Raw genomic sequence first — 18277 nt, 5'->3', positions numbered from 1 at the left:
TCCTCATCCAGAAGTTCTGCAGCCACTGCTCGTCATCCCAGGTTTGCATCATGATCCCATCCCACCACTCAGTGCTCAGTTCATGAGCCCAGAAGAGCCACATAAAGAAGAACACATTATGGGACAGAACAGTGGAAGTGGTCATTTTGAAAAAGGCAAGAAAACAGCAGATTTTGAGATATACGCGCTCACAAGTCCCTGAGACAAGCACTGGTTTCCCTTCCCACAATGCACTGTAAAATGTTCCACAAGCCAGTGCACCAGACGGTGACGCGGAGCACACTGGGAAGCTTTTGTATCTTTTGCTGACACAACCTCTCACTGGGAGGACGTGCCGGCAGAGGCAGCCAGGTGTGCATGTTCTCTCAGGAAATAGCTATGGTGGCAGAAGTATGCCGGGACAAAGGCAGCTGGTAAATCCTCCTAATTTAGACATGGCCTAGGTGAGAACAGCAAAGGGGCTCACAGGGATAAATTCTCTTTTCTCCCATCCTCCCCTTCACTGTAACGTGTCCCTGATTTTCATCCTAAAAGGGGGACTGGAGGGAGAGAGGAGAGGGCGTCTGCCTCGCTTTGCTTACCACATCCCCATCAAAATGCTTCCCCTTGACACCTCTGTGACAGTGCTGCCTGTGGGAGCCAGCTGAGGTCACTCAATTAGGGTGAACTGCAAACAAAATGGGGCAGACCAACCCCAGAAGCTGGTGGTTATTCCAGTACTTAGATTTACCAACCAGCACAGAACAGCTTCTACAGTACCTCACTGGTTACTTAGAAGTTCAAACACCACAGTTTCCTTAAAGTGCCGAGCCTTAGGCCTCCGTCCAGACACACACATCAGATATGACGCTGATTACTGAAAATCTTATCTCATCATATAAAGAAAAGGTTCTTCCAATCCCAAAGGATCATTCACATACCCGGGTCCAATTATAATTTAGATTTTACCCAAAATACACACTATTAGCCAATTCTTATTAACTAATCTAAAATTTATTCAAAAAGAAAAGCGAGAGTGTTGGTTAAAAGATCAATATACAGACAGACTTGAATTCAATTCCTGAGGTTCAGATACATAGCAGAGATGAGCTTGTAGTTACCAAAAGTCCTTTTAGAAATAGTCCATTGGTTACAGTCCAATGTCCATATTCAGGGTGGCTCCAGTCTATGACTGGGGATCTCAATCCTTATGGCTTAAGGTTTCTCTTGAAACCCAAAGCAGATCTGAGATGAAGCAGGATCGTGTCCCAGGGTTCTTAGATGTTTCCAGCAGCCTTTTGGCCTGAGAAAACAATAGGCTTACCTCCTTCTCCCAAACATCCTGGCAATTAGCACAGGGTAATTTATCCATTAAACAGTTCAGCTACAGGTTACCACAACCTTCAAAGAGACACATAGACAATAATACTATTTCACTCAAGTATCTTCCTAAATGTTAATATTCCTTTTTTGATCTTTGAATCAAAGTTATAGAAATAGACAAGACTTGTTTGCTTAAGTCACAAGACCTGAGCAAACACCTACCCTTCTTCCTCCAACAATGCAGACTTGCATTTCACAGCTCTATTCATTTACATATCTTCCTAACCAGTTTCTAAAGCTCAGCCATGGGTCAGGTTAGTCTGTGAGTTAATTAACTCTTTCTGGCCCTGTCACCTTTCAATGAGATATTATATTACACTCACAACGTCACAACCCCCCAAACCAAAGTTTCTCTCTTTGAAAATACAAGGGGGAAGTGATTGCTACCTGTAGCCCCACTATTTACTTTGGGCGCCGGCCGCCATTGGACATGGCAATTCCTGGGTTCTTAGCTCTGTAAGAATCCGAGATTTGTTACTAAAGGGCCAATTGGCAACATCTCAGCAGTGTCGGGGAGAGATAGGGCTTCCAGACACTAGACACTCTGGGTTTGCAGACACCAGGATGAGATTCCTTGTAACACAGACATGCAGATTCCTGCCAACAAAAGTGGGTGGAATCCAGAGGCATGAGGAACTGCAGAATTGAATGTGAAGGCCCCACCTCTCAGGAGCCAGGTCTGTATATAAGGTGCTACCTATGCCCTGGACTTTCAACTGAAAGCAGTTCCTTCATTGCACAGGAAGAATGACAGCTCCAGAGGCTCTCGTTTCTGTCACCAACCTGGTGAGTACTGATCCTCTCTCCACTCAGGGCTCCTGCAGGTACTGCTGCCCCAGGCCAGCCAGAGACAGGGACAGGAATAAAGTAAAGGGATGCAGAGCAGCACTGGTGTGTGCGAAGCGGTCATGCAAAGAAACTTTTACTACAAGCTTCATTAAGAACAGATGCATCAGCACTGTTTGTACTGAAAAATTTCACAGTTGCAGACTGTGCCAGGGATGTTGTGTGTGTGGTGTTACCTAGTTCTGTGCATTTGCCTCAGTACAGACCATTTTGTTTTCACACTCTGCCCTTAGAGGAACGTGACAAGCATATTTGTAAATCTAAAAAATGATTCAGCCTCTGATAGGGAAAGTTAAAACCCAAATTCATGTTAATCCTTTGTCTACTGCTTTTGCCCGTGGCATCTGCTTTGCATCTCTCATTTTACTGGAAGTTCGTCTTCACAACAATTGGGAGGCCTCATTGCGGCATGTGTAGGTGCACCCAAACTACCTTTGATCGACCTGCTGTACTAAAACTCGCCATGTAGCCTTGGTGGCGGGGTCCAGCCACCTGAGTACAATCCCACCCACAGCCTAAGTACATACTTGGAAACTAGCCCATGTCACTGCCCATGCCACCATGGCTGCACTTCTGTTTGTTGTGAGCTATCTTGATCACAGCTAGCTCGGGTACATCTAAACACGCTGCCCCAATTCATAGATTCTGAGGCCAGAAGGGACTATTGTGATCATTTAGTCTGACCTCATGTATAACACAGGCCAGAAAACTTCCCAACATAATTCCCAGAGCAGCTCTTTTAGAAAAACTTCCCAGCTTGATTTAAAAATTGTCAGTGATGGAGAATCCACCATGACTCACAATCTACCATGATTGCAGTCTACACTAACCCTTTATGAGATGAGGATGTGGGAAGGTTTCAGACTCGCCAGTGTCATGTTGCTGGCACGGGAGTCTTCAGCATCTGCCACATCCAGCCCGGTGGGGTCAGGTGGGTGTGGGGTTCTCAGAGATCCTGTCAAATCTGCTTTAGTTTGATCCACATGGGGTGTGAGGGGTGTGACTTCTCAGTGCTGCAAACCTCTCCTGCTCAGATGTGTGTGTGTCTCTCTCTCTCTCTCCCCCAGGCGACTCCTTGCAACATCGCTATTGCTGGGGGCTTTCTGCTTGGGATGTTGGTGAATATCCGTGGCTCAGTGCCAAAGGACAGCCAGAGGTACCCCACACAAGGATTTCTTCACATATTTACTAGGTTTTCACCCAGGAGGGTTTAGGAAAAGACAGCTCTGAAAAATTAAAAAAGAACCTCCCCCCTCAGTGAAACACTCCCTTTCCCCTCCCCCTTTATCTGCTGTGTAGATACAGTGTAAGCCCCCCTCTCCCAAAAGCACGGCTCCCCTTTACACTGCCCCATTTGGGAGAGACATCCCTGCCCATCAGCCCTAGAGAGGAGTGTGACAGATGTGGCAATTTCTTGTAAATGCCTTAAAAAAACGCATGGCATAAAGTTTACATATTATTGTGGGCCGGGATTGTCTGTAATCTCTCTTGGGGGAGATGTGACAGATATTGCAATTGCATGCAATATCTTTGGGGTTGCTTCTTTTAAGTGAATGGCTTGTGTATAGTTATGTACAGCTCCTTCAGGAACTAAAAAGGAAATGGTGATTAAGGCAAATCAGCCAGGCTGCAAACCCCCCTCCCCTCCAAAAGGTACGACTTCCTGAGGAGACTCACATCTACTAATTAAACTGGTTTCTCCGGAGAGCAATAGACTAAAGAAAGGCCTTTGGGATAAAGAGGAAGCTGTGTGGTAACTGATAGCTGCAGGCAATACACTGAGCATAGCCTCTGGGGAGACAGCAGAGCATGGACACTCGCCTGCTTAGGCAGTCTGGCTCGCTGAGGATATCATAGTGTAAATACAGGGAGCTGTGCAGCCTAAAAACCGCTGTCAGGAGGGAGACACATGCAGGTCTCTGCACAAGAGAGATGACAGCTGGGAGCCAGAAACCTTTAAGTGGGTGCCCTCTAGGGACTGTGGATGGAGAATACAGGTGCTGCTACCCTGAAACTGTGACATGGAGACACTACGGCACAGACAGGCTAAGTGACAGGCCCAAGGACACAGGAACTCTGCACCAGAGCAGGGAATTGAACCTAGGTCTACCAACTCCTTGGCCCCTAGATATTGTCATAATTAACATGATTAATAGTAATTATAATCCGCACCCACTTTAAAATCAGCATTTCTGCCACTTCAGCACCTCCTGCTGGTCTCACTGGTGATGCACCATTGCAGACTGAAAACAAGCCACCCAGACCAGGCCCTGAAACCCTAGCTTGGTTGGCTGGCAGTAGATGTTCAAAGGACGACGTTATTTCCCCGACACCAGAACCTGGTGGGAACTGCTTCTTGGTCTCTGGCTCCTTGTGGCCCCATTGGAACATGAGACAGTGGCTCAGCGGCCACCAGTATGGGGAAAACACAGAAATCCAGCGTGACGTTAGACACACCATGGTCTCATCCATTCCCCAGTTTATACTAAGGATACGGGGTGGGGATGGAGCTGCTGTTCCCAAAATCCTCACAGGCCACTTGGTCATTACTTTCCTATTCCTCCTGTCCAGGTTTGATGTGAACTTTCTCTGTGGCGGGGACAGAAAGAATGAAATCGCCTTTCACTTTAACCCCCGCTTCGAAGAGGACAGGGACAGAGTTGTTTTCAACAGCAAGCTGAACAAAGAGTGGGGCCAAGCAGAAGAGAGCTCTACTAACCCTTTCCGCAAAGGGAAGAGCTTCCTGCTGCAGTTTGTCATTACTAAAAATGGCTACCAGGTAAGGGATGTAAGCAGGACAGAGCCTCTGCGTCGGGGACTGGAGACAATTCCCCATTTGGACTGGGGGAGAGAAATTGGAGGAAGGATGGTGATGAGATGGGATAGGAGACCGCAGAGCTGAAAGCACTTGGGGAGTTTGGAGACGAGGGTGAGGGGTTGAATACAGAGGGGTCTTTTTCTTTAACAATGTGTCTCAGAGTTTACTGAGCTGGACCAGGAGGAAGAGGGGAAAGTGAGGCCCGGTGGGGAGGGAACGGTGAGCCTGATACAGTGCCGAGCTGGGAGCTTCAGCTGCAGTTGGGCCTGTCTCTAATCGAGGCTTTGGAGGACAAGGTGGGTTGTTGCACTACCCAGACCAGGGAAAGCATCAGTTTTAAAATGGAAACAACCTGTTTCTTTTGAGAATGTTTTGGGGGGGTGCACCCGGCATTAACACAGGTTCTCCTCCTTCCACATAATCCATTTCCTGGTTCAGGGGAGCAGGCAGGCTCTTGGCCACCTTCCATTCATGCCCCCAGACCCCAGTTCCTGCTGGTTCTGTAGGTGGGGTGGTATGAACACCTGGTCCCTGCTTCTATTGCATTTTCTGGCAGCCAGAGTGAGCAACAGCTTGAGTGGGTAAGTACGGCGGGAAGCATACCCCTGGCCATGCATTTACCTTGCTCCGTGCTGGTGACTGATTTACTGATTCCATTCTGCAAATATCCATTGACCGTCACCTACCTAAATGTCAAGGAACCTCTGACCCCCAAAGAATCATCATCCAATGGTCTTGCCGACACCCACTTTTCTAACACTCCCCCTTACTCACCAGGTGATTGTGGACAACAAGCCCTTCTATGAGTACTCGCATCGTATCCCGATTGAGCAAGTGAAAATCCTCCAGGTGGCCTGGACTGTGGAGTTGCAGCAAATTGAGATCTTCAAAGACAGCAACATCAGCAGCTCTACATGCTCTGAAACCAAATAGAGTGATTCTGGCAGTGATGTAGGTGGCACCCACAATAAGCAGGCAGTCGCAGGCAACTTCTCTATGTGAGGTGACCACTGAGCAGATGTAGTCAGGTTGCTGGGGGTTGAGGATTTGCCAACAAACAGACCATTCTGCTCTCCCCACCTCCAAATGGGGCACTTTTTGAATCTGGTAAAATAAAAACAACGGTGTGTGTTGATTTTAAATCAGTCTATAGAATCAGGGAAGCGTTAATCCAAATACAATAAATTCTGCTGTGGCAAATGCAGTCACGCCTGTTGTTATTGTGAGTAATAGTAATTTATTCATGGCTTCTAAAATAAGTCCAGGAGCAAAAGGCTAGAACAGGGGTTCTCAAACAGAGGGTTGCAAGGTAATTACATGGGGGGTCGTAAGCTGTCAGCCTCAACCCCAAACCCCGCTTCGCCTCCAGCATTTACAATGGTGTTAAATATATAAAGAAGTGTTTTTAATTTATAAAGGGGGTCACATTCAGAGGCTTGCTACGTGAAAGGAGTCACCAGTACAAAAGTTTGAGAACCACTGGGCTAGGAGTGTGGCCCAGGGAATATGGCTCAGGGACTGCGGACACCTGGGCAGCGGGGTTGGGGGGCGGCTCTGCCTGGGCCCCAGCCCCTCATGGGGGCAGTGAGGATGGGGGGGCGGTTCTGCCTGGGCCCCAGCCCCTCATGGGGGCAGTGAGGATGGGGGGGCAGCTCTGCCTAGGCCCTAGATCCTCATGGGGGCAGTGGGGATGGGGGGGCAGCTCTGCCTAGGCCCCGGCCCTTCGTGGGGGCAGCAGGGGTGGGGGGGCCGGCTCTGCCTGGGCCCCGCCCCCTCGTGGGGGCAGCGGGGGTGGGGGGTGGCTCTGCCTGGGCCCCGGCCCCTCGTGGGGACAGCGGGGGTGGGGGGGGCAGCTCTGCCTGGGCCCCGGCCCTTCGTGGGGACAGCGGGGGTGGGGGGCGGCTCTGCCTGGGCCCCGGCCCCTCATGGGGGCAGCGGGGGTGGGGGGCGGCTCTGCCTGGGCCCCGGCCATTCGTGGGGGCAGTGAGGATGGGGGGGCAGCTCTGCCTGGGCCCCGGCCGTTCGTGGAGACAGCGGGGGTGGGGCGTGCCTCTGCCTGGGCCCCGGCCCCTCGTGGGGGCAGTGGGGGTGGGGGGTGCCTCTGCCTGGGCCCCGGCCCCTCATGGGGGCAGCGGGGGTGGGGGGCGGCTCTGCCTGGGCCCTGGCCCGTGATGGGGTGGGCAGGGGGGCAGCTCTGCCTGGGCCCCGGCCCTCAGGGGCAAGGCCTGACTGCCAGGGAGCCCCTCAACTGGCAGCAGCACAGTTGGGCCATACCACTCTCACTGGTGGGGACACTGAAGAACATTCCGGCAGGTGGGCCATACCACTCCCACTGCTGGTGATGGTGGGGATACAGAAGTTCTGGCAGTTGGGCCATACCACTCTCGCTGGTGGTGACACTACAGAATGCTCTGGCAGTTGGGCCATACCACTCCCACTCGTGGTGGTGGTAGTGAGGGGGATACAGAAGGTTCCGGCAGTCGGGCTGTACCACTCCCACTTGTGGTGGTGGTAGTGAGGGGGATACAGAAGGTTCCGGCAGTCGGGCTGTACCACTCCCACTCGCGGTGGTGGTAGTGAGGGGGATACAGAAGGTTCCGGCAGTCGGGCTGTACCACTCCCACTCGTGGTGGTGGTAGTGAGGGGGATACAGAAGGTTCCGGCAGTCAGGTTGTACCACTCCCACTTGCGGTGGTGGTAGTGAGGGGGATACAGAAGGTTCCGGCAGTCGGGCTGTACCACTCCCACTCGTGGTGGTGGTAGTGAGGGGGATACAGAAGGTTCCGGCAGTCGGGCTGTACCACTCCTGCAGCACGGGGTCAGTTACTGCTGTTCCAAGCTGTATGTTCGTTGCCCCTGGCTATCGCCTGGGACGTTTCCTCTCCCCGTCGCTCTAGTTCAATACTCGACTTGTTAAACTGCCTCTACACAAACATGCCCGCGGATGCCCCCCAGCACCACCTCCCGCCTGTGGGCGATGGGGCACTCCCCAGGGCACTGAAACGGCTGGTCTGGGGTTGGCACAAGAGTCTCTCCGGAGGGGCACGAGCCAGGCCTGACCCTCGGAACTGGCCTGAACCCTGCAGCCTGACTGAGGACGACGGATCATTTCTAGCCAGACCAGTGACGCTCCCTCGGCGAGATCCCGGACGATGTACTGGCTCCCGGCAGTGCAGGAGATGGGGCCTGTGTCAGGGATGCGCCTGCCTGAGAGAACCCAGTGTTCCCGGCCGGACGTTCCGAAGCCTCTGGGACAGGGACATGGCTCTTTGGGCCTCATATCACAGAACAACCCCGTGTTAATGGTTATCAGACTACTAAAGAGTTGGAGTCGGACTCCCACCCGAATGGATGTGCTGCTTGTTTCTTCCCGGCTTGCTCATGACTTCAGATCTGGCAGAAAAGCTTTGCTAAGGAGACAGGCCTTGCACTGTGTCTTTGGCGCTGGCTGTTCTCCTCCACAAGCCTGTTCCCCAAACATCTCCCCGTGAATATGACTCCTGCATGATTTGTCCTGGGCCCTGTCTCCGAGGAACACTGGGTTGTGGAAGGCAAGCCCATCCCTAATATATCTGGGTACTGAAACGTTAATGGCTCTGGAATTCAGCACCAAGGCCTTGCACACGCATCAGATCAGAACTTGGAGCCCGTGCAGAGCGCAGGAGGGACGTGCTCTTGGCTGCTCATCCCACTGAGGAACTGAAGATTTGAGACTTGTTGGCTTCGCTCTTCAGTCACCCGTAAGCCACATGGAGGAAACACCTCCCCTCTTCTGTTCTGAAATGTCACCATTCCAGGGGCAGAGAGCCCGGAGCCCAGCGGGGCATATGACATCAGAGATCCTTGGACAGCAAGGGTGGACCAGCAATTAGGGCACTAGCCAGAAACTTGGCTTTCATTCCCAGCTCTGCCACAGACCCCCTGTATGATCTCAATCTAGTCCCTTAAGCTCTCTGTGCCTCAGTACAGTGGGGAAGATAGCCCGCCCTGCCTCCCAGGGTGCTTGTGAGGAAAGAGGCACGAAATATTGCAAGGGGTTCAGATGCTAAAGTGATGGGCACCATGTAAGTCCCATAGAGAGCGCCACAGACCCAGCTGTTGAAACGGGACATTGATCAGACAGTGCAACAGCCCAGGCGAGCATCAGACTGTCAAACCCACAGGGTTTGTGGGGACTCCGCGAACTAGGTGAAGGACAAAGGGCGAGAAGGGGAGAAGGAGCTGCCTGGTTCTGAGTCTTCTTCCCCGTCAGTCCAAGGGGAGCTGCAGCAGGAGTGGGGCTGTGGCTCCCTATGCAGCGTGGAGTCTCACAGTTCAGTGCCACGGGGAAACCCTACTGGCCATTGCTTTCAGGGAGCTCTGGCCTTGCATCTCAGGAGCCTCCAGCTGCATCGTCTCTGCTGTTGAGTTAACATTTGGCACCAGGCTCTTGGGGTGAAAGGTGCTCCGGGTGTGGAGGGGTGAATTATTAACATGGCCCAGATTTTTAAAAGTATCTATGCGTAGCTGCACTCAGCTTTGCACCACGTCTCTACCACCAGGGCCGTCTCCCGCTTTTCTGCCACCCCAAGCACAATGCTCAGCAATGTGAAAAATCCACACCACTGAGCAATGGAGTTAAACTGACCTAACTCCCGGTGTAGACAGTGGTATGTCAATGGGGGGGCTTCTCGTGTCCACATAGCTCTTGTCTCTTGTGGAGGTGGAGTACCTACGCTGGTGGAAGAAGGATTCCCATCAGCATAGGTAGCATTCTAAATGTAGACCTGCCTTAAGTCTCATTTTCAAAAGGGATTTAGATACTAGGAACCAAAATCCCACTGGACGCTCTAGCCTGGCCATTGGCTGCTGGTTATGGGAGGTTGGGAATGTACCTTAGGCAGAAACACCTCACTGAGGGTATGTCTACACTAAAGTGAAGGTCTGATTGTAGCACAGGTAGGTGTACCTGTGCTAGCTTCAGTCTAGGTAGCGCTGGTAACAACAGTAATGTATACATGGCAGCATAGGCATCAGCACAGGCTAGCAACCAGAGTACAAGCCTTTTGGGGAGTAAGGGCACATGCTCTATTTGCTAGCCTATGCCACCACATCTACACTGCTACGGTCGCCTATGCAAGCGAGATTACATGCCAACCTGCGCTACAGTCACATCTTCACTTGCAGTGTAGACATACCCTGAGTCAGAGCTGGATTCATCTCTCTGCAGTTCCTGGAGCAGAAGCACGTGTCCCAGAGGAGGCGGCGGCTCACCTGTCTTCATCGTGTGGCCCCTTGCCAATATGAGAATAAGGCTGGTACAAAGCAATTTAAACTCCTCCCTGGGGACTAGCTCATCATTCCCACCACATACCGTCTGGATGAAGAAGCTGAGTTCATCCTCCGGGTGTTCACAGAGAAGACTCCTGCCTTTCAGTGAGTACTATACCCTTCCCTTTATATTTATGACACAAGCAAAAGGATATTGTAGCCTGCTCCTCTTGCTTCTCACCGGTGCTCAGACAACTTTATCTGTTCTAGTCTATCTGAGGTATTTTTAGTGTGTCTAAGTGCCAAATACGAACTGAGAATTGTTCTGAAAATGTCCAGAAACAAGTCTCCTCTCCTCCATAACTTGCTTTGGCCATTGTTACTTAGAATGTTTGTTTTTCCTTTTCTTTTTCTTCTCCCCTTGTTACTTCTTCGCTGCATCCTTTTCATTATCTGTCCATTTGAAGCAATGCCAGTTCTTCTTAAGCCTCTGTTATCAGGGAAGGCTTCTGACAAACGCTGGTTCTGGTACCTTATTTTGAAAATGGCCAGGATAAAGTTCACCCCGATTCTCATCTTATTTCATTTGAAATACTTGGCTACATCTGGTGCCTATCCTAGACTCTAAACATCTCACATTAATTTAAACAAAACGATCCCACAACCATCCAGTAATTCATCAGATTTCCAGCCACACGATACCGCTAGAAGACTCGTCTTCCCCCCACCCAACCACGAAAACAAAACAAACTCACTCTCCTAAATCCTAAGACTCCAACAACTTGATTATCTGTAAACTTATTAGTGACTTTTGTGCCCCTGGCCACATTTCTCTTCTCTTGTTCAGTAATAGATTTTAACATTTTCAGCTTCACTCTTGCTGTCATTGCTCTGTGCAGGTGGAAAACAGACACTGCCCTGTGCAACAGCACCATCTCCGAAAAAACCCAGGGAACTGCACCAGCATCAGTCAATGTCCAATTAAGATGCACAGGTACACTGTGGATCTCTGTAATTAACTTATTTCAGACACTGATTTTTTTTTAATTGACAAGAGAAATGGTAAGTAAAGGTGGTGATGGGGGGAATTAAGGGTAAGGAAAGGGTAGACCGAATGCCCCAGGAATAGTAATTTTTTAAATGACTCTGCAATTTCCTTCTCTCTTCTAGTGAAATTGACAATGAAATCAGCACAGATGTGGAAGCCCTTCAGGTAACAGTTTTGTAACAAATGTATATTGTAGGAGTGTCCATTTCACCCTCTTTGGAAGGGAGTAGCTGGCAGTACATCTTAACAGGACAAAGCTTTGGAGAACCGGCTTTAGGGAACAATTCTGCACTGGCCACAGTTGGAGAGATAAATGGGGGGAGAGTGAAAAGATTTGAGATGGATGGAGACATTTTGGGCTATTGGCTTGAAAGTGCAACTCGCTCTCCATTCCTCCTTTTCCATATGGTGCCCAGAGTGGAACTAGGGAAGGAAATGGAGAGGATCTTTATGAAGTGTGCAGGATGGGTAAGTGGAAGAGAATCCTTGAACAAGGTGATTCACTGGGTCCCTTTCCCCACAACTCCTAATACCAAGACCAGATGAACTGTCTCCATGACGTACGATGGACAAACAATATTTGTTTGTAGTTGAATTTATTACAGCTGGGACAAAAATCAGACTGCACTATAGCCTATGCCATAATATAGGCTGGCCCCAAGGGCCTCTGCAGACGTTCTGCACTGCCTGCACAGGCTTCTGGATATTCCCCCAATGTGGTCTTCCATGCTGGTCTATGTGGGGCCAGCCCATAGACCTATCCCCTGGCGTAGAAGGGGTGTGAAAGCACCCCAGCAGGGGCACTCAGAAGGCCTTGAAATTTGCCTGTGTCATGGAGAGTCAGTTAATTTGCTAACAGATTTCAATGAGGACCGTTAAGCAAACATGGGGCCAGATTCTCTGCCGGGTGCAGAAACGTCAGGGGAGCCAGCTGCAGATCAGAGTGGCCTAGAGTCTGCTAAAGCCTGTGCCAGTCAGCAGCTCGTCCCAAGGGACGATGAGCCAGCGGAGCGTCAGCAGGGTGCTGCATGCTCTAATCGCACGGCTGTTTGCCCATCCCTGCGCAAGGGGCTGCAGGAAGGACGGCATAGAGACAAGGGTAGCCTTGCAGTCAAGGCATTAGCCTAGGACTTGAGAGACCATAGCGCAAGTCCCTGGCTCTGCTACAAAACCCAACGTGACCTTGGGTGGGTGTCTGGGCCTCAGTTCCCATCTGTACTATGGGGATAGCAGTGGGTGTTGTGAGGTGCTCAGATACGATGGGACCAGAGAAGCACCTAAGAGAGCTGGCTTAGGAGCCAGCTGTGTTGGCACCAGGTTCCCGGGGACTTCCCTCAGTCTGAGGGATTCCTTCGCTAAGGGGATGCAGCGCATCTCTGCTTCCTTTGCTCCACCACCTGGTTTAAGTGAGTTCTAGGGTTTTAATGAGGGACTAATGTAGCTCTCTAGAGCAAGGGTTCTCAGACTTTCTCTTTCTGAGGCCCCCCTCCCAACACGCAATAAAAACTCCACGGCCGCAACAACTGTTTTTCTGCATTTAAAAGCCAGGGCAGCATTAGGGGGTAGCAAGCAGGGCAATTACTTAGGGTCCCACACCACACGGGGCACCACAAAGCCCCTATCCAACCCCCCCGCCCCCCACTCCCTCCCTTACTATGCCGCTCAGAACAGCAGAACTTGCTTATTGGAAAGCCTGAGAGGTGGGCGGGTGCAAGCCGCGCTGCCCGGCAGGAGCGATGGGCCAGATCGCTGCCCGTGTGGCGGCGTGGCTGCAGGGGAGGGGCCGGGGGCTAGCCTCCCCGGCCAGGAGCTCAGGGGCTGGGCAGGACAGTCCCTCGGGCCGCTGTAGTTTGCCCACCTCTGATCTAGACCTTCCCTGACAGGTGTTTATCCAACCTGTTCTTAAAAATCTCCAATGACACGGATTGCACAAACCTCCCTTGGAAGCCTGACCCAGATCTTAAGGACAGACAGGTGCTTATGCAGTTACAGATTGGACCAAAGCAGATAGCTGTGGCCCAGCAGCCCTGAACACTGGCTCAGAAACCAAGCTGAATAGCTGACTGCAGGAGGAGCCATTCCTAGTGAAATGTGAAATCCAGGTCCTTTCTGTCACTGTGCAGGTGTGAATTAAAAAACAAGAGAGCAGCAGGATAAGAACAGAGATAATCCCAGGATTTTAGCAAGTAACCCTCCTCTCCAGCAAACCGCTTCCAACTCCCAAGGCTGCCTGGGAGCTGCTGCTACAGCCCTGGTGAATCTGATCAGACTGTCCTGGTGGTGTTTACAGGCTGTATTTTCGGAGTATGACACACAAGCTTCTGGGAATAACGAACGCCTATGAACTGCGCCGGGCTGCGGACGCTGCAGGTAAGAGGCGGGGAGCATGTAGGCGTAGAATGAGATTTTAAATGATGGAAAGCACCTTTGCTGGCTATTAAACTTTAGAACTGATGAAGTAGCAAAATAGACTCCTGCTACTGGAGGAGACAAACACTTGAATGCCCCAGAAGCCAAACCGCCATATTCATTCTACAACCACGTCAGGCTGCAATTCTGCCTGCTACAGCCTGTGTGAATGTGACAGTGGAGCAAAGGGACATGCCCTAGCCCACACAATCCTCTTGAAACAGGAGAGGACTGTAATCCAGGTAGCACTTATCACACCTGTTATTCAAGGATCTCAAAGCACATTGGTGCGGTGTTCTCGTCATCCCCGTTTGACAGCCAGGGATCACAGCGCATCAGAAGAGCCAAGAATGGAACTTGCTGAAAGTAAAGCATGGCCCAAAGCAGCACACCGGATCGGAACGTTAGGGCAGTTCAGATCCAATCCAGAGTGCGTGACTGTCCAGCTAGACGAAACGAGCAAACCACAGCTGAAAGGACCAAGGCTGTGGGGTGGGAGAGAGGCGATGAATCACAGCTTCCTCCGCCTCTCAATACAGCCAACAATGTTGGGAATCATTAGGAAAGGGACAGATAATAGGACAGAAAATATCATATTGCCTCTAAATAAATCCATGGTACACTCACATCTTGAATACTGCGTGCAGACGTGGTCGCGCCATCTCAAAAAAGGTACGCTGGAATAAGTTCAGAAAAGGGCAACAAAAATAATGAAGGGTATGGAACAGCTTTCATATGAGGAGAGATTAATAAGACTGGGACTTTTCAGCTCGGAAGAGACGACTAAGGGGGGATATGTTAGGTCTATAAAATTATGACTGGTGTGGAGAAAGTAAATAAGGACGTGTTATTTACTCCTCATAACAGAAGAACAAGGGGTCACCAAACGAAATTAATAGGTAGGTTTAAAACAAACAAAAGGAAGTATTTCTTCACACAACGCACAGTCAACATGTGGAACTCCTTGCCAGAGGATGTTGTGAAGGCCAAGACCATAACAGGGTTAAAAAAAACAAAACACTAGATAAGTCCATGGACAATAGGTCCATCAATGGCTATTAGCCAGGATAAGCAAGGATGGGGTCCCTAGCCTCTCTTTGCCAGAAGCTGGGAATGGGCGACAGGGAATGGATCACTTGATGACGACCTGTTCTGTTCATTCCCTCTGGGGCACCTGGCATTGGCCACTGTCGGAAGACAGGATATTGGGCTAGATGGACCTTTGGTCTCACCCAGCGTGGCCGTTCTTATGTTCTCTCTAGGGTTCCACTTGAACAACGAGCTCAGCGAATTTATTAACAGAAAATATCGCAACCGCCAACTGTGCATTGACCTTGATGGCTTCCTGTCTTGCATGGCGCAGGTGGCCTGGATCTTTGGTACAAGCTGGCTGCTTCCCACCCATGGCCTTATTCCAGGGCACAGTTTACCATAGGGTCACAAGCTCACTGGGAAAAGGAGTATTCCCCAGCTCAAGATACCGGTACATCAGTAGCGGCTCTGCATCATAATGTGAAAGGGTTACAGGATCCTCCCGCCTGGGCAGAGCTGCTGCCTTCTCGCAGTGGAATGTTACCAACCAGAAAATAAGGGGTCCACTCCAAGCCCGTTCCTTTCCCTCCAAACCAGTTTGCTCGCCCCTGTGCAGCACACTAGCCAAGAGGCACTGGGGTACATCAGGCAGTGAGGAATGACAAGGAACGGAATGAAGGGGAATCTGCTGCTCCTGCAGGAGGGCTCCCTGTGGAACCTGGGCACCAGGCAGAGGGAGCCGGGGCAGCTTTTGCTTTTTGGATAAACTTAACAGTAACTGCAGCTGCCTTAAGCATCAGGGGCCACAATCGTCAAGAGCTCAGCACCCAGGATGCACTCAACATGCTGAGCTTTGCCTGACGGCGGGTGCTGAGCGCTGTGGGCATTTCTTACCTTGGAGTTGAGCTGACCTGGACTGTAAAAGGCGTAGAATGGACCCCTCCTTTGAACACCTCAAACTGTTTTACTCCGACAGGTCTGTGCAGTCATCGGGACGACGATGGGATCGTAAACATGACCCATAAGGAGGTGAGCGATGGGATTCGTTTCTCCCCCTGAGAACGCTGCTTAGGGTGAGCAGATGTCCCGATTTTATAGGGACAGCCCCGATTTTGGGGTCTTTTTCTTATATAGGCTCCTATTACTCCCCACCCCCGTCCCAATTTTTCACACTTGCTGTCTCTGGTCACCCTAACGCTGCTCTAAAGCCTCGGCGCCAGCCAGAAGTAGGAAACTCCCTGCACTGAGGACAACTTGTGCCCTTGCTTCAGAGGGTCGGACTCTGCTGCAGTCAGTTACGCTGTGAGCAGGGAGCGACCCCGCCGCAGGCAGTGGAGTTACACTGGGACAGGAGCAGCCTGGCCACTACTGACCTGTTTAACTCTTTGCTTTTCAGTGGCTGGAACTCATCACCGTCACTGAATGGGAGGAAGCCGCATTGTCCACAGAGCGAGGACTGACGCATAGAGCGCACATCAATCCAGCTCTACGGCACAGAATCATAGCGAAGAGCAGGGACAGCTCCTTAGGAACTCCCCTGGATGATTAGTCAGCACTGATTATTGGTGAAAATAGTTTGCTTTCACCATTGCACTGCTCTAGTTTGCACTTGCACCATGGCAGGATTTTCAGGACGGGGTGTTGAGATCATAGTGGATAGATGTAGCAGCTCCAATTTCAAATAACGGAAACCATAAATCTCGTCTTGGCCTTGCCATCCCTGGAGCCTGAAGCCTTAGTGATCCAGAGCGAGTTGAGCCCAGGAGGCAGCAGGGTACACTTCCTACACTCACTCCACCAATACTTTCAACCCTGTCCCAGAGGGACCCTCTTCTCTCAGGCTCCACGGCCCATTCAGGGCCTTCTCTTGGAGGAGCTGTAATTGCATTAGAACAGTCACTTGGCCAATCTGGGTTTGACTCATACCAACCCCCTGGAGCATCAAGACTCCATGACAGGCCCCTTAGAGGGGTCATGGAGTTTCCCGAGAGCCATGGGGAGGCTGTGAACAGTCACTACCGCAGCTTCAGTTACAATCTTTGATTGAACCCTAACTGCGCAATGCAGACTGGATTTGGGATCCCAGCGATTCAGAAATCGTTTGGAACACAGCAGGATAACAGGTAGCCACCTTGGCAAGCTGGAGATTAGCTTGGGACTGTTCCCAAAAATCCATTTTGCCTGGTTGCAAGTGGGTTAAAAGATGGCACTTTTATAGGGCTTGCAGGGCCTAGTCTGCTGCCCCGTGCTTAGCGCCAGTAGCAAATGTTCCCTGACATAGCATGTTTTCCGATTGTTGGTCTCTGAAGAATAAATTGTTAGCACGGTGATGCCAGCTGTCGTTTTATTGAGTACAGACCACACAAGTGGAGTATTTGGGTGTCTCATTCTTGTCCTGCCTGCAGTTTAGCCTCTGAAGGAATCTTACAGCAGCACTCGCTCCTCATTGGAGAAATGAGTCACCTTCAGAATAGGGATGACCTAAATCCAGATACAGGGACAAGTGTCAGAAAAAAACCCATGGACGTAAAACTAGTTCCAATTTCAGAGCAGTCGGATCTGATTCCCCGCATCAGAACCTGCCCACAGTGCTAGAGCTGCTCCAGACTCAGCAGGAGCCTGGTTTTCTGTCCCTCATTCAAGTTTGGATTCTGCCCAAATTTACAAGAGCAAATGAAATTAAGTGTCCCCCTATGTGGGCAGTACGCCAATGAGATTTAGCCACCATTGAATCAAACTAGACTTTCTCCAGCTTCCTCTCTTCTAACATGAACCCTCCAACACAATCCCATTCCAGCCACTTCTTCCAGCGGGCCAGGCAGGCACTGGAAAGCAAGGCATTTGTGTCTGGTTTTTCAATGGGCATTCACAAAGCATTTAAGGTTCCCAGCTCTGAGAGGTCCCCCAGCCTCATGCAGAGGACCCTAGATGTGATGGAGCCAATACACATTTCCCAATAGCAACAGCACTGGGAACGAATTAATCTCACTTAGAAGATGTTGAATACCCATGAGATGAGCAGCTTAGAGTCAATGTGAATCTGGATCAGACTTGCACCAGGGAGAGGTGTGGTATACAGATCTGAGTACAGGACGTAACGGCCATACTGGGTCAGACCAAAGGTCCATCTAGCCCAGTATCCTGTCTTCCGACAGTGGCCACTGCCAGGGGATGAACAGAACAGGTAATCAAGTGATCCACCCTGTCACCCCTTCCCAGCTTTTGGCAAAAATCAGGAACCCAGTTCTGCTCCCAACTCATTGCATGGACTTCCCTTCCGCACCTCAGTTTCCCCACCTGCAACACAGGGAGAACACTGTTCCAGCCCCCATGCAGGGGGAGGGGAGAGCAGTGTTTGCAAGATGCTTCAAAGACTCAAAGTGATTATCACTGGTTGGAAGATTCAATCAGTGTCAATACTTGAAATTCTCCTATGGCTTTGAATAGAGTGACCAACAGGAAGTGTAAAGTGTACTTAGGAGGAAGAGGAGAAAGGATACATATGATCATCC

The 18277-nt window shown here is 50.7% G+C and overlaps 1 protein-coding gene and 1 long non-coding RNA gene across 2 annotated transcripts; both read left to right on the top strand.

Annotated features, from left to right (window-relative positions):
* The first annotated feature begins 1937 nt into the window (after positions 1 to 1937).
* Positions 1938 to 6215, top strand: LGALS7 (galectin 7). Its single transcript, XM_044987949.1, has 4 exons — positions 1938 to 2148; positions 3276 to 3364; positions 4780 to 4987; positions 5804 to 6215. The coding sequence occupies exons 1-4, from the start codon at positions 2110 to 2112 to the stop codon at positions 5957 to 5959; spliced, it is 492 nt and encodes a 163-aa protein (XP_044843884.1). The 5' UTR covers positions 1938 to 2109; the 3' UTR covers positions 5960 to 6215.
* A 1259-nt stretch (positions 6216 to 7474) lies between these two features.
* Positions 7475 to 14310, top strand: LOC123350606. Its single transcript, XR_006573775.1, has 5 exons — positions 7475 to 9214; positions 10236 to 10441; positions 11176 to 11270; positions 11447 to 11489; positions 13448 to 14310. It is a non-coding gene; the product is annotated as an uncharacterized LOC123350606 (long non-coding RNA).
* Positions 14311 to 18277: the final 3967 nt, after the last annotated feature.

The sequence above is a fragment of the Mauremys mutica genome, chromosome 15, assembly GCF_020497125.1.
Source record: "Mauremys mutica isolate MM-2020 ecotype Southern chromosome 15, ASM2049712v1, whole genome shotgun sequence".
Classification (NCBI taxonomy): Eukaryota; Metazoa; Chordata; order Testudines; family Geoemydidae; genus Mauremys; species Mauremys mutica.
Note: the sequence above shows the minus strand (reverse complement) of the source record. Positions and strands in the feature narration are given on the sequence as shown.